Source organism: Mesitornis unicolor, unplaced genomic scaffold (genome assembly GCF_000695765.1).
Source record: "Mesitornis unicolor isolate BGI_N332 unplaced genomic scaffold, ASM69576v1 scaffold11336, whole genome shotgun sequence".
Taxonomy (NCBI): domain Eukaryota; kingdom Metazoa; phylum Chordata; class Aves; order Mesitornithiformes; family Mesitornithidae; genus Mesitornis; species Mesitornis unicolor.
Window position 1 is genome coordinate 25266 of NW_010193008.1, and position 12878 is coordinate 38143.

The following is a 12878-nucleotide window of genomic DNA, read 5'->3' on the forward strand; positions in this document are numbered from 1 at the left end:
TCAAACATCCAAGCATTATTATAGCTTGATAACGCTACCTAATCAACAGTGACTACTGTTCTCCCTAGCACTTTTTCCTATTTTATGTAATTCTTGTGGCATGAATTACAGGTAATAACATAATGAAGAAAAGTACTATTCTGCACAAGGCAATGCAGAGGAAAATCTTTCAGTCTTTCAGGGTTAGGGATGGGCTGACACTAGTCGTTCAACTAGGTGGAAAGAAATCCCCAAATAATTCGTGTTGCAATACAGGAAACTGTCTAAAGCAGCCTTTTCGGTATACCGATTCTGAATTGCTTTTAATATGGCAAGCCTGGTCTGATCTTGTGATCACTTTTCATGATTCAGTGATGAGAGGCAGAAACCAGCAATGCTGATTACTGCATTGTTCCTAGACTAACAGACTTTGACTGTATTTACTTAACTGGTAGATAAGTGATATGATTGACTTGGTGGAGGTACGCATTTTTTCATACATTGCTCCATATGCATTTTCCTGCATATGGTAGAGAAAGTATTCTGCCTTGGGTCTGTTCATAGTTAGAGACAATGTCAAGTTGCTGCCTCTTATTTTAGACAGAGCAACTGTCATGTTTTAGGGCTGGGCCGGCCACTAAATCCTGGACAGACACTCTCTGTTAACCCCTCTCCCCTCCCCAGAAGGGAAGAAAAAAAAAGAGAATAAGGGAGAAAGACTTTACAGCTTGGAAAATAAAACTAACAGGTTTAATAAAACAATACTACTAATACTACAGGATAATGTAAATAGGAAAATAATATATACAGATATGTACAAATATATATACAAAACCAATATAAAATCCTTCCCCCACCCTCTCCTAATGACGAATATGTCACCAGAGGCTCTGCAGAGCAGGGCACTGGAAAAGTCCCAGACCAGACCCAGCAGCAGGTGGGAGCAGGATGCAGGAACACACAAATCAGGATCAGAGGCAGACGAATCAGCAGGGTTCTGCTCAGACCTCAGCCATGGCAGGGGTCGAGATGGAAGGAAAGGTCCAAGATGGAAGGGTCTAGACCCTGGTGATCCCTCAGCTTTATACCGAGTATGACGTATGTGGGATGGAATACCTAGTTAGTCAGTTTTGGGTCAGCTCCCCCCTTGTAGACACAGACATGATACCTATGGTGAGACAGTGGCCTTGAAATTATCACACTGTCTGGAAAAACATGTTCCTAGTTTCAGCAAGTTCAGTCACTAAGAAGAGACTGAGCTGAAAAGTAAAATCACTAAATAGAAAATTAGTTCTATTTAGCTCAAACCAGGACATTCCACCCCTTATTCCATACCACTTTTGTCATACTCGGGTCACTACTATGTACACGGAAGCTCATTAAGTTCACTTAATTCATGGTTGTAGGTTTGCATCAATCATCGCAGTCTCTCAGGGCAGAAGAGATGGTAGAACTTTCATTGCCGTTCGTGCCCACAGGTTGCAGGTTCACCTCGAGACGTCAGTGGACACCACTTGATGAAACTAGATGTGGTCATCTTCACTCCATTATCCTGAAAGACGCTCAACGAACACTGTTGGTATTATGCAGCAATTAATATCATACAACTCAAAACTGAGTATTCTCACCCAGAGTTAAGTTCCCTACATACACGATTTCAGGAGCCCATTTTCCACACAGATGAATATAACATGTACCAGTGCTGGTTTTGAGCTGGTTATGCTCATCACCATCAAACAGCTTCTGAACCAAAAGATCAAGGTAGTAAGTGTACTTAAACAGATAGTTATGTCAGTGCAAAATGAGTTTAGGCTTGTCAGCACAGAAAGTTGTAACAGCAAGATCTGCTGACAAGTCACAGCAACAGAAAACTTTTTCATTCAGTTCTACATGCTGTTTTGATGAAAGATAAAGTTATTAAGGTCTAAGAAAAACAGTTCTTCTCTCAGTCCATCTCATTTGTACCCATGAACAAATATAGAAGTAAAAGTGAGAAATGAGAACATGTAGGCTTACTAATATACGCCATGACAGATCAATCTGACAACTTCATTAAAAAATCAAGTTTCATTTATGTTTAGTGAAGAGTCCTCAGGGAATTATGACACAGACCATGCACAAAGTTTAAAAAAATTATAAAGCAAGTAAAACAATAAGATACACAAGTCACGATACCTATGCTGGATTACAGTCAAATTATATGTAACAACAGATTTAAATTGTTCAAAGATTTGAACTTTTCTGCCATAAAAATTGAAAATCATCAAAACAGAGAAGAACCAGACCGACTGTCACAAAAATAGACCAAGATGTTGTATATGTTGTACGTTTTGCTATGAAGTAGCACTTATAAACAGTGACAGAAGGATCCAAATACAGTTAAAAGCAGTAACCATGAGACATCAAATGGAGTAACAGCTAATAAGAAGTTAAGACTGAAGAAAACAAAACTAAGATCACAAACGTAACAGGCACAATCACTGTAGGTGCTACGTCTTACAGTCATAAGCAGTAAGCAGGCACTAAATGGCATACATGACCATCTGACATTTATAACTCTGGCTCCATCGGTTGTGAAAGTGCACAGGTACTGCCACCCTCAGGAGCAGCCATTAAAAAAATTACATTCTTCCAGCTGTAGACACGGACATGCAGTTGCAGACTCAGTCATTTTAATCACAGCATTGCCACTGATTACTTCTGTGGTCTTGAACAAATTAGCTCTCTGCTACAGGTTCTGCAGTTATAAAGGGTGAAGATAGTATCAGCCAACTCTAGGCAAGTGTTGCTAGATTTAGTATTCAGCAGCAATTTGAAAATGAATAGTGCTGAATAAACATTGCATTTTACTGCAGGGCTGAATGCAAACTAATAACTAGTATTCCAACTGTCACCTTCTAGATCTACTTTTTTTTTTAAACACATGCAAACAAATTCCCTCAAAGCTAATAGGAATAACACATGCTTACTGAAGGGAGAGCAGACTTACGTCTCTTTCTCCAACTAGAAATCTCCATTCAGTAACATTCAGCTTAGTCTATTGCCTGAGTATTAGTATCACAAGATTATTCTTATATTTTCATTGTATCAATATATTGTGATATTTTTACTGTCATATAAAAGAAATTATGCTACTGTAAGGATCAAAACTTGATTTTTGACATGTCCCAAAAAAGGTAAACAGATCTGCTACTCCAAGCCTCCATATCAGACACAGTTTCAAACCCCTTGAACTAATCTTAAGCCATAGGCTAAGTCTTGGTGGAAAACCAAGGTGTTTCTAGTAGTATAGTCCTGACAAATTGCATCTGCATCAGCAACAGCAATTTGAGACAAAGTTTTCCCATTTCTACTGGTACAGAATCTTTGTGCTGCTGACTTTCCAAAGGGGAAGCCCCTCAGCTAAAGAGCCTTGCTCTTAAGTTTGTGCTGGACAAACACTCTGGTGTTAGGTCTTTCTCTCCAGCAAGGCAAAGTATATTATTAGGCTGTACCAGAAACAAACCGCAGGTGCAATGCCACACTTATGACATCTCAATACTGCACCCGTGATGTGGCAGTGACCTTGGTCTTGGTCTCCAAGTGGCCTTGGTCCCCATACAAGCAAGTATAAGCAAGAGCTATATTTGCATTTCATTCTAGTAGTCGCTATAAACATCAAGCACTACCACTTGTAGAAGCAAATACTCCCTAGAAATAGCATGCCCTTATTTTAAGAAAGTACAGTCACTTAGAAGAGACTTAACTGAAAAGTAAAATCACTGAAAAGACAGCACCAAACGTTAGAGGCTAGAGTGATAGTGACAGAGAGGGTTCCTTCGATTTTGGCTATATCCCACATCACTCACATGTTTCTCTTCCAGAACTTACATTGATCCTCAAGGTTTTATCATTCATTTTGTGTCCTCTCCTCACACTTTCATTATCAAACAAGAAATTAAGAATCAAGAGAGATTATGCAAGAGCTAGGTCCATTTCTGCTCATCTGAACCAGGGTTCTGCAATGGACAGCTGCAGCATTATAGCATTAAGGAGTTTCACAGGGTCCGTCAGCTTTATAGACTGGCTTCAGTGGCAGCTGATCAGGTGTTTTGAAAAAAAACCAAACAACAAAACAAAACAAAACAAAATGAAACAATTAGACCCTTAAACCAGATCTGTCATAGATTGACTAAAAAGCTAGAATTATTAGAATGCAATAGTAATGTGTGTGCAAAACCACGTGGCTGCTCTCACATAGCAAAATATGAAATTACATGCTTACCAGAAGAGACAGAGAGGCTCATACATTTGTATACAGAGAGGTTCAAGGCTCAACAGTCCATGCAAGCAACAATACAAAGGAAAAAAAAAAAGTAACTTCCATATACTCATTTCCATTTAGCTAATGTCTTACGTAACCCATATTTTTAGCTCAGGAATTCTCAAGTGTTCATTTCAGACACATTAAAATTTTCCAATGGAAGAACACAACCACAGGTAGCAAATATAAACTCACTGATAGTAGATCTGCTTTCTAAACTACTTTCTGTGGATTCCTCAGAAGGCACCCACAAACCTCAGATTGAGAGCCATCAGTTTACTGCTTCTGACCTTGCAAAGACCTCTGCTCACCTCAAAAATTTATGCCACAAGCTTTATAAAGGTCTTCAAAACCTCCTTTTTTTAAAAAGCCACAACATAAACAGTAAGCTGAAAAACATCCCTGCACATTTACTGGTAAGCAAGTTTTACTTCATCTTTTAACAATGCTAGCAGTTCACTGGATTGTATTACAGTAATTCTTCAAGGACTACACAGCAATTCACAGGAAAAACATTAGTCCAACTTTTCAACCAAAGTCTGTAATAGAAACCCCAACCTTATACTAAGAAAAAGAAATCAGTAAAACTCCCACCTGAACAAATAAACCAAATCCAAAGAACTACTGAATGGATAAAAGGCCTGTATTCATTTGCCAAGTGATGAAATATAATAAAAATGTGAAATTAAGTACTTAAAACTACATAAATAGTCACAATTGTCGTAGACCAGGGTATTTTTCACTTTAAATACCATATGGGTGGATGTGTTTTTCTTTCATTTACTGGTAACAAAAGTCATGCTATATCAGCATCCCGACTGCTAAATAAATCAAAAAGGTTAGTTAAATATGTGTTAAAATGTAAGTGAGAAAAAGGACATTCCTTAACATATTTATTCTTCCTGCAAAGCAGCTGAAAAAAGGGCAACTAGTTTACAGGAAAAAAAGAAACAAGAAGATCTGTATTTATGAAGTCATCAAATCATAAAAAGACAATAGGAAAAATAAAAGCAAACACTTAAATTAGAGGGAGAATTCAGAAAAACAATGAAGAAAAAAATTGTAACTATCTATGTATAAGTCTCCCCTAGTAAAGCATACAAGGACGAATAGAAAGATCATCATACAAATGAAAATACTGAAAATATTAATTCTGCAGCTATCTCACTCAAGGGTAATTTTTAGGTCAAACATAGATGTCAAACTTCCTCGAGGCAGTATTAGATTAAGTGGCAGCATACAGAGGATAAGTCAAGAACTTCAATACACCAAATAATACAGAAATGCCTAAAGCTCACAAAGTCTGTGCACATTTCACAAACAAATTGGGACAAGCTTGGTTGACAATGCTGCGTAGCTGTAGTGACTATGCACTATACTGAGCAACCTGCATATCGGATGTCTCACCTTGCAGATGTCTCTCATACCCCTCTTCTCCTTCCTAGAAAGCTAATTTATGCTAAATAGAAAATGTAGAGGCCTGGGCCATAGAAACTCTGTAACCAATGTAGAGGCCTCGGCCATAGAAACACTGTAACTGCCTCAGTTGGCCAAAGTAGGACAAAGAACAAAGAGGACAGTCAAAATCTGGGTGAGGGTACGTGACGGGAGGCATGCAGTTGTGATATGGAAAGCAACATTTAGCGCTTGGGAAAAGAAACCTGGCCGTGAAGTAAAGAAGATAAAGAAAGCACTGAACACGGCAAAATGGACTGGAGACGGAGAAGTTTTAACCAATCATATATTAGCTTAGCCGGCGTGGACAGCGCGTGCAAGATGTATGCAGCCAATTAGGAGTCAGATAATCATGTATGCAGCCAATTAGGAGTCAGGTAGACGCGTGCATAGAATGCTGGAAATGTATAAGAATCATGCTTTGTATGTAATAAATTGGCTATCAGAGCATCATATTGGTGTGCTGTAGCCCATTCCTCACATGGATCCCAACAAGAAAACTACAAAATTAGAATTTTAGCACTCAGACACTGCATTGGTACAACTGATCTTGCATCACAAAGCCCACGGGGAGATAATGTGTCTTAAGGGGGGGACAAAAAATAAATTGAAAGCCTGATTGCTGGAGAACTCGGAGCTGTATTATTTTCGAACAGATCAAATTCTACAGTGTTTCAGGAAAACATCACTCATTCAGCAATGCAGCACCTTTTTTGCTAAGATCTGGCAGGGCAAGGAAGGAATAAAGCAAGTAACTTCCTAAAGGCGAGCGATTCTACTAGAAGACAAAGAAAGATAAACTATAGGGTTTTCGGTGCATCTGAATTACTTCAGTATTGAACAGCACGTGTAGCTTGAAGGTTTCCTCCTTCTGGCTTCAGACCTACACTATAATTTGACTAAGCCAGTTCTCCAAGGCCTTCTTGATTTTCAGAAGACACAAATTTGCACTCTTAAGTAGCTTCTCAACAAAATCACAAACATTACCCTAGGAATTTGAAGTGTATCAAAATAATAATCCATACAGTGATAACTGAAGTCACAGTCAAGTATTTAATCTTGTAAACTATCAAACGAATATAGCAAGCGATAGAAAAATTGAGGACAACATGACAAGGAAATGCTTTCCCGGTACCCCTGTGTAAGTCAGAGCAATTTGCTTTCCATTTCACACTTCCACCACAGAAACGGAAAATACAGGACATTTCCCTGAGTAAAAATTATCTACCTCAGTGTAGGCCCCTAGAAGTAAACAGCCAGAGCAAGAAACAGCCCTCTGCTTTAATTTAAAAGCATTCATAAATCTCTTCGTGCCTTGAGGACATCACTTACTGCTCCTAAAGCTCAGGCCATCACATCATTAATTCTATCTCACCATCCTCTACAAATATTTCTGGAGCGATAGGAGGGAACTAAGAAGTACACACCCAAAAGCCTTTACCACAGCCAGACTCAGGAAATTCAGTTTTACCTTTAAACAGGCAAATGATAATGCAATGGATAAATATGTAGTCAAACATGGCATGAAAAGTAAATATCCACTTCATTAATCGCAAATTAATTTTAGTGAAAGTAGGCAGCAGAAACATGGGTCAAAGCACTGAACTTAAGATGAGTCACAATTTCTTCGATCTAAATCTTTTTCCACCTTTTCTCCTTTATAATCATTCAGGGAAGGACTCTACCCAATTAGCTAATTTCCCCTTTTTGTGGTCTTTTTCCAGCAGAAGTAATTTAAGATTTCCTTTGTTTGAGGTTCCAGCTTTATGGCCTTGGGATATTAAAGTAAATTCAGACATTTCAGACAAGCCCCTGTAGCCCTGTTCTGTCTGTGTCACAGTAATAATATTTAAATTCCAGTAGAATGAGTTCAGTGCAGTTTCACAAGATGCACTATGTTACACTTCAGTGAAAGGCTGCAGAAGACTGCTTACCTGAAATCCGTGTTCTTCAATACAGTCTCCATGTGCCTTGCCATGCAAGGCTGAAATCACGTCTCCTTTGCAGGCTCCAGAGCAGATACTTTCTTCTCCCGCTTTGTATACATTATCAGGACAAAACCATTCTACTGCTACACTTTAATTCCTCAGTGTAGATTTGTATTTTAAATTCTCCTTCGTCTTCCCCTCCCACCAAAAGTAAAAGGCCTAAGTACAGGTGTAACTGCAGACTACACACCCCAAATAACATCTAACTTCTCTTCAAGTCAGATACTTCACTATAGTTCAGTTAACACCTTTTCCCAATGCCTAATAAAATGTCACAGGCTTTGTATTTACCTGAAATTGCAGGGTCTCAGCACTTCTCTTGGCCTGAGCTAATTTTAGTTGTAGTAATGACAGTCAGTGGAAATTCCCAAGTCTCTTTTAGCTTCTTTCTAAAGTTATTATATATGTAAAGATTTGACAAATTTACATCACTGCTTAACAGTCTGTGTGTTAACTGGGGCCAGCAGAGGCCAACTATCAACTTTGACTAACTGTTCACAGGTGGAAATAGTAAAACTTCACCTGGGAACCAAAATACCAAGTAAGCAGACTGCTACAAAATAGGAAAGTGCTGTAACCATGCTAGTAAAGGAAAATGTCACAGCAGTGACAGTGCCCAAACTATATCAGCAAAAAGTCAGGGAGTACTCACTTCATTTCCAACAAAAAAGCCATGCAGCAATGCCATGAGTTTCTGAGATCTCATCAGATGGCATTGAAAAGTATAGGGGAAAAGAAGCCTGACTGAAAACCTCCCTTCCCATCTCACTATAAATTAAATGAGGTCCAATCAGATTTAACCAAGCTAGCCAGACCAACTACTTCTGGAATCAGGGAGCATCTTCATGACACATTCAAGTAAGCAACTCTCACCCATACCTTATCCACACTTTAAGCACACAGAAGTGGTGACACTTTACTGATAAGTAGGTGACTTTTGAAGTCCTTCCTACATCAGAGAGGTTAGGAAAAATCATGGTCATTTGCAAAGGCTTATACCAATAAGTCTTCAGTAAAAGCACATTTCTGCAGTTTTGTCTTCACATAACAAGTTACATAAAAATACATTAATATAATCACAGGCTGTACTTGTGTTAATGAATAAGCAACTTTATATATTTGCTTGTTGTGTCATATTCCACCTTAAAAAGTACACATTCGAGGCTGAGGTGTAAAGCACTGGTTTCACCATCATACTCAATCTGCATCAGTTTGACGTATGCAGCATTATGCCTACTTAGCACACATAACGAAGACATTTGGGAACCACGACTCATTTGAGAAGCCACTTGCACACCACTTCCAACACCAGTAAAAAGTGTTATATAGGCTCAGAAAGAATGCACGTATTAAGTTCACCCATTTGAGCATTTTAACTTCTACATATATTCCCCTTAACAGTAGTGAACGGTGTTTTAACCCATTTTCCATGTTAAAGTTTTCCACTTCAAGAAAACTCTCATAATTTTCATTAACTACATTAAGCCTTTTAACTACATTTTCCACTAATCTCTGTGTGCTTTCAGATAACCAGTTCTCCTGGTTCTGCTGGGATAGAATTATTTTCCTTGCAGTAGCTAATTTTTTTTTGTTTAGTTCTCACCAGCAGATGTTCACATTTTCCAAGGTTGTTTTTCAGTCTTTTGCCTGCACCTATGGTTATAGTTTCATTTGGGTTTTTTGGGGTTTTTTCCCCCTTTCTTTGCACAAGAGGGTGTGGTGGAAGTGAAAGCCCAGGATTCTCTGGGACAGGTGACCCAGGACAGACAATGTGGGTATGAACCAAGCTGACCAATAAAGATGTATTCTGTCCCATAAACATCACACATTATAAATTGGAGAGTCTGAAGGGGATGACCCTTCTTATCCCTTCCCTTCTCCTTTATGACAGCAACCTCTCTCAGTTCCTGAAGCTTACCTCTCTCCCTCATTGCATTTGTGTTGGCATACAGCCAGTGACTGCTGCACATGAGCCGAGTATAATTTTGACTGCTTTATTATTGCTGTTCCTGTTCTTATTACAATTCATTGGTATTATTATTTCAGTTTAGTTTACTTTAATTATTAAATAGTCTTTATCTCAACAGTTCTTTACCTTTACTCTGCCAATTTTCTCTCCCATCCCACCAGGGAGGGGAGGGAGCAAGAGTGGCTGCATAATGTTTAGCTGCTTGCCAGGTTAAACCATGACACCAGTGTACCCGAGTTATTTTAGTGAATATACATGTCCATATTCTGGGGCTCTACTCACATTAATCTTTCCGCTAACAGGTGAAATAAAAACCAAAATTTTCAGTACAAAAACAAATCAGATGTTTAGGATTCTGTATCTGGTGTAATTTTCAAGTTTTTTGTTTCACATCCTCTAGAATGCTTCAAATCATAGGCCCAGACAGTGTCTATTCCTTCTCCAGTAGTATGATCTGGGATCCAGTAAGGGAAAGGAAAACGACAGGCAATGATTCTGGCATTACATTCAAGTTCTTCTTTTAGCTTCTTCTCCAACTGTGGCATCTGTTGAGCAACAATAAAAAGCTTTCAGAAGCGTGAAAAACAGAAGCATGCTCTTTAGAATCTAATTCAAGTGATCAAGAAAAGTCCAAGATTCGAGGCACTTTTGGAAAAAGATTTAGGAAAAGCATTTGTGATATATGTTTTAGCTTCGATTCACTGACAAAGCACATCTAAAATTAGAAAATGGCTATTGTGCTCTGATTGATGAGATCAAGAAAATCATAACTAAGTTCTAAAAACAATCAAAAACCATAGATAATCCCCTAGATAAAAAAATACAGAAAGTAAGAAAAGACTTTGCATGTTCCAATCAATTATTCTCTTCAGTGGGATTATTCTCTGTAGAGAATGAGAGTTCAGACCCCTGAATTTACACTATCTATGACACCCCAAGTTGCATGAACTACTGTGTGATGCTCCAAGGCCAATGCCTCTCAGTTTCCAGCCTAACCCCAAGACAGATCTTGGGACACTCAAAACATCATATGGTCAACAACCCAAAGCAAACATTCTGCTTTCACCGTATGGTTAAGTACTGGTATGTTAAATACTACTGAAATTAAGCTTTGTTGGCTCCAGCCTGTTAATATACGCGTGTTAAATCCCTGCAGCTGTACTGTATGAAGTAGCATGTAACACTATGAACTCTCTTTGGTGGAAGATATACACCCTAGCTTTCCTCCATTTGCAAAAACTGAGCAGATATTGAAAGCCAAGGGAAGCATCACTACCCTTCCAGAACAGAGCAACACCTTGCCCAGTCAGATATTCTGTCTCCAATAAGTAATTTGGAAATTCTGCTATCGATTAAGTGAGAAACGAATTAACACATCTAGACTTCAAAGGAATTTATTTCCCTCCCCAGATAGTGATTAGGTTCTGGAAAAAAATGAAACTTGGTAGATTTAGCCATTTTTGTCCTTTGGAAAAGTTTGATGTCATGCTTAAGCAGATCAGTGCATATCCATCTGGAATTTCTATTATTCTTACATACTGTATCTATATAAGGGAGTAATTATAACAGCAGGCTCCACAGGTTAGTTCTGTTAGATGTAAAAATCTATTTACTTCGACGTCACAACACTTAGATATTAAAAGGTTAAAAGGACAGCAATTATTTACAAATACAATTCCATTTAAGTCACAAAGGACATAAAATAAGTAAGAAGTTCAAACAAAAAATACAGAACATCATTAGAAAACGAGACTGACTGAAAAAATGTAGTTCAAAAGGTTGCAGATATATTTCACTATCACATACCTGCAGGGTGCACCTTTGATGTAACATCCTATTATAGCTTCATTTAAGCTTACAATGGAATATTTTAAGACAATTACAGTCACAGATCTAATATATCAAAAAGCTACCTCTGAATATTTTTAAACATTCTGTGCACTGATTTAATCCATACAGCAAATGCTTTTAAACGTTTCTGCTACCACAACTTAAATAAACTAGAAAAAACAAGCGCACTTTGGTATCTCAAATTTAACTAAGACACCAGGAAAAGGACTACGTTGTTACAGAAATTACAAATATAGCCTAATGTTTAATGAGTAAATACGAAAATTAGTGACAATTCATGTCTATATTAGCTCCAATTAGGTAACTTCATTAATAGTTCACCCAAAAAGAATTCTATCCTTGAATGAAGCAGTCAAACTAGTTTTTAAGGTGTATCTCCCAGTAACATTAGGTATTACAATCATACTGTATTTTATATCGAGCCAGGGCTGGGGTTTTTTGGTATGTCTACACAGATAGAGAGTTTAGTAAGTCTTTTGTACCGTATATAATCAGTTAATATACACAGAAGCTGTGAACATGAACACCTCGTAAGAATTCCATCATCCCACCCTGAACAAGTGAAAGTCTCTCTGCAATGACTCATCAGCAAACAGCTTCCTCTAGATGCTTGCAAGAACAGACAGGGCTTAGTCTTCCCTGAAGATCAATAAATCCAAGTTCTGTAAGCTAATCTTGGACATGAAATAAAAGCAGTGTGGCAGCATCAAATTAGACCAGTATTGTTTAAAAAAAAAGCTACAGAGATGTATTGCCTTCAGTAAAAAGGAGAAAATGCATTAAAGTTTCTAGAAAATCAGTTTAGTCATTCAGGAGGCTAAGCATTCACAACTTCCGAAGTAAATTTATAAGGGGATCATGAGCAAACTAATGGTCAGGAAGCACAGTAGTTCCTATGTTTGGACCTGTTATATTTATGATAGTACTTTTATTGAAATAATTTAGCCTAGTATTTACTGAATTGCTGAAGTTATTCTGAGCTCTGCAGCTACTCTTTCTGTAATAGCTGTTACTAATTTATCCCACTTTATATTATTACATTTAAAGTTAATACAGTATTTCTGCTAAGTTTACTCACATTTTCCCAGGCTATGTGTTTACTTCTAGTTTACTGAAACACCTTTTTTTCACCTGCGCTTTCCTCCTCAATGTAATTGCAGAACTTCTGACTGCAAATTCAAGTATTTATACTGCCCTCTCCTGGAACTTAAGCCAGAGAGCACATAACATCCAAACCTGGCAACATCTGTAGCACAAGTACCATCATAGCTCTCACTAAAATACCACCCACAAAAGTAGGGGGGGGGGGGGGGGAAAAAAAGCATTTTCTATT

At 38.0% G+C, this 12878-nt stretch overlaps 1 protein-coding gene across 1 annotated transcript in view; it reads right to left on the minus strand.

The window, feature by feature from the left end:
- Positions 1-10041: 10041 nt before the first annotated feature.
- Positions 10042-12878, minus strand: part of LOC104542859 (protein FAM173B-like) — a 7483-nt gene continuing 4646 nt past the window's right edge. Inside the window, exon 4 of the mRNA XM_010187317.1 lies at positions 10042-10239. Coding sequence (XP_010185619.1) covers positions 10042-10239 — 198 coding nt within the window. The remainder of the gene's footprint in view (positions 10240-12878) is intronic.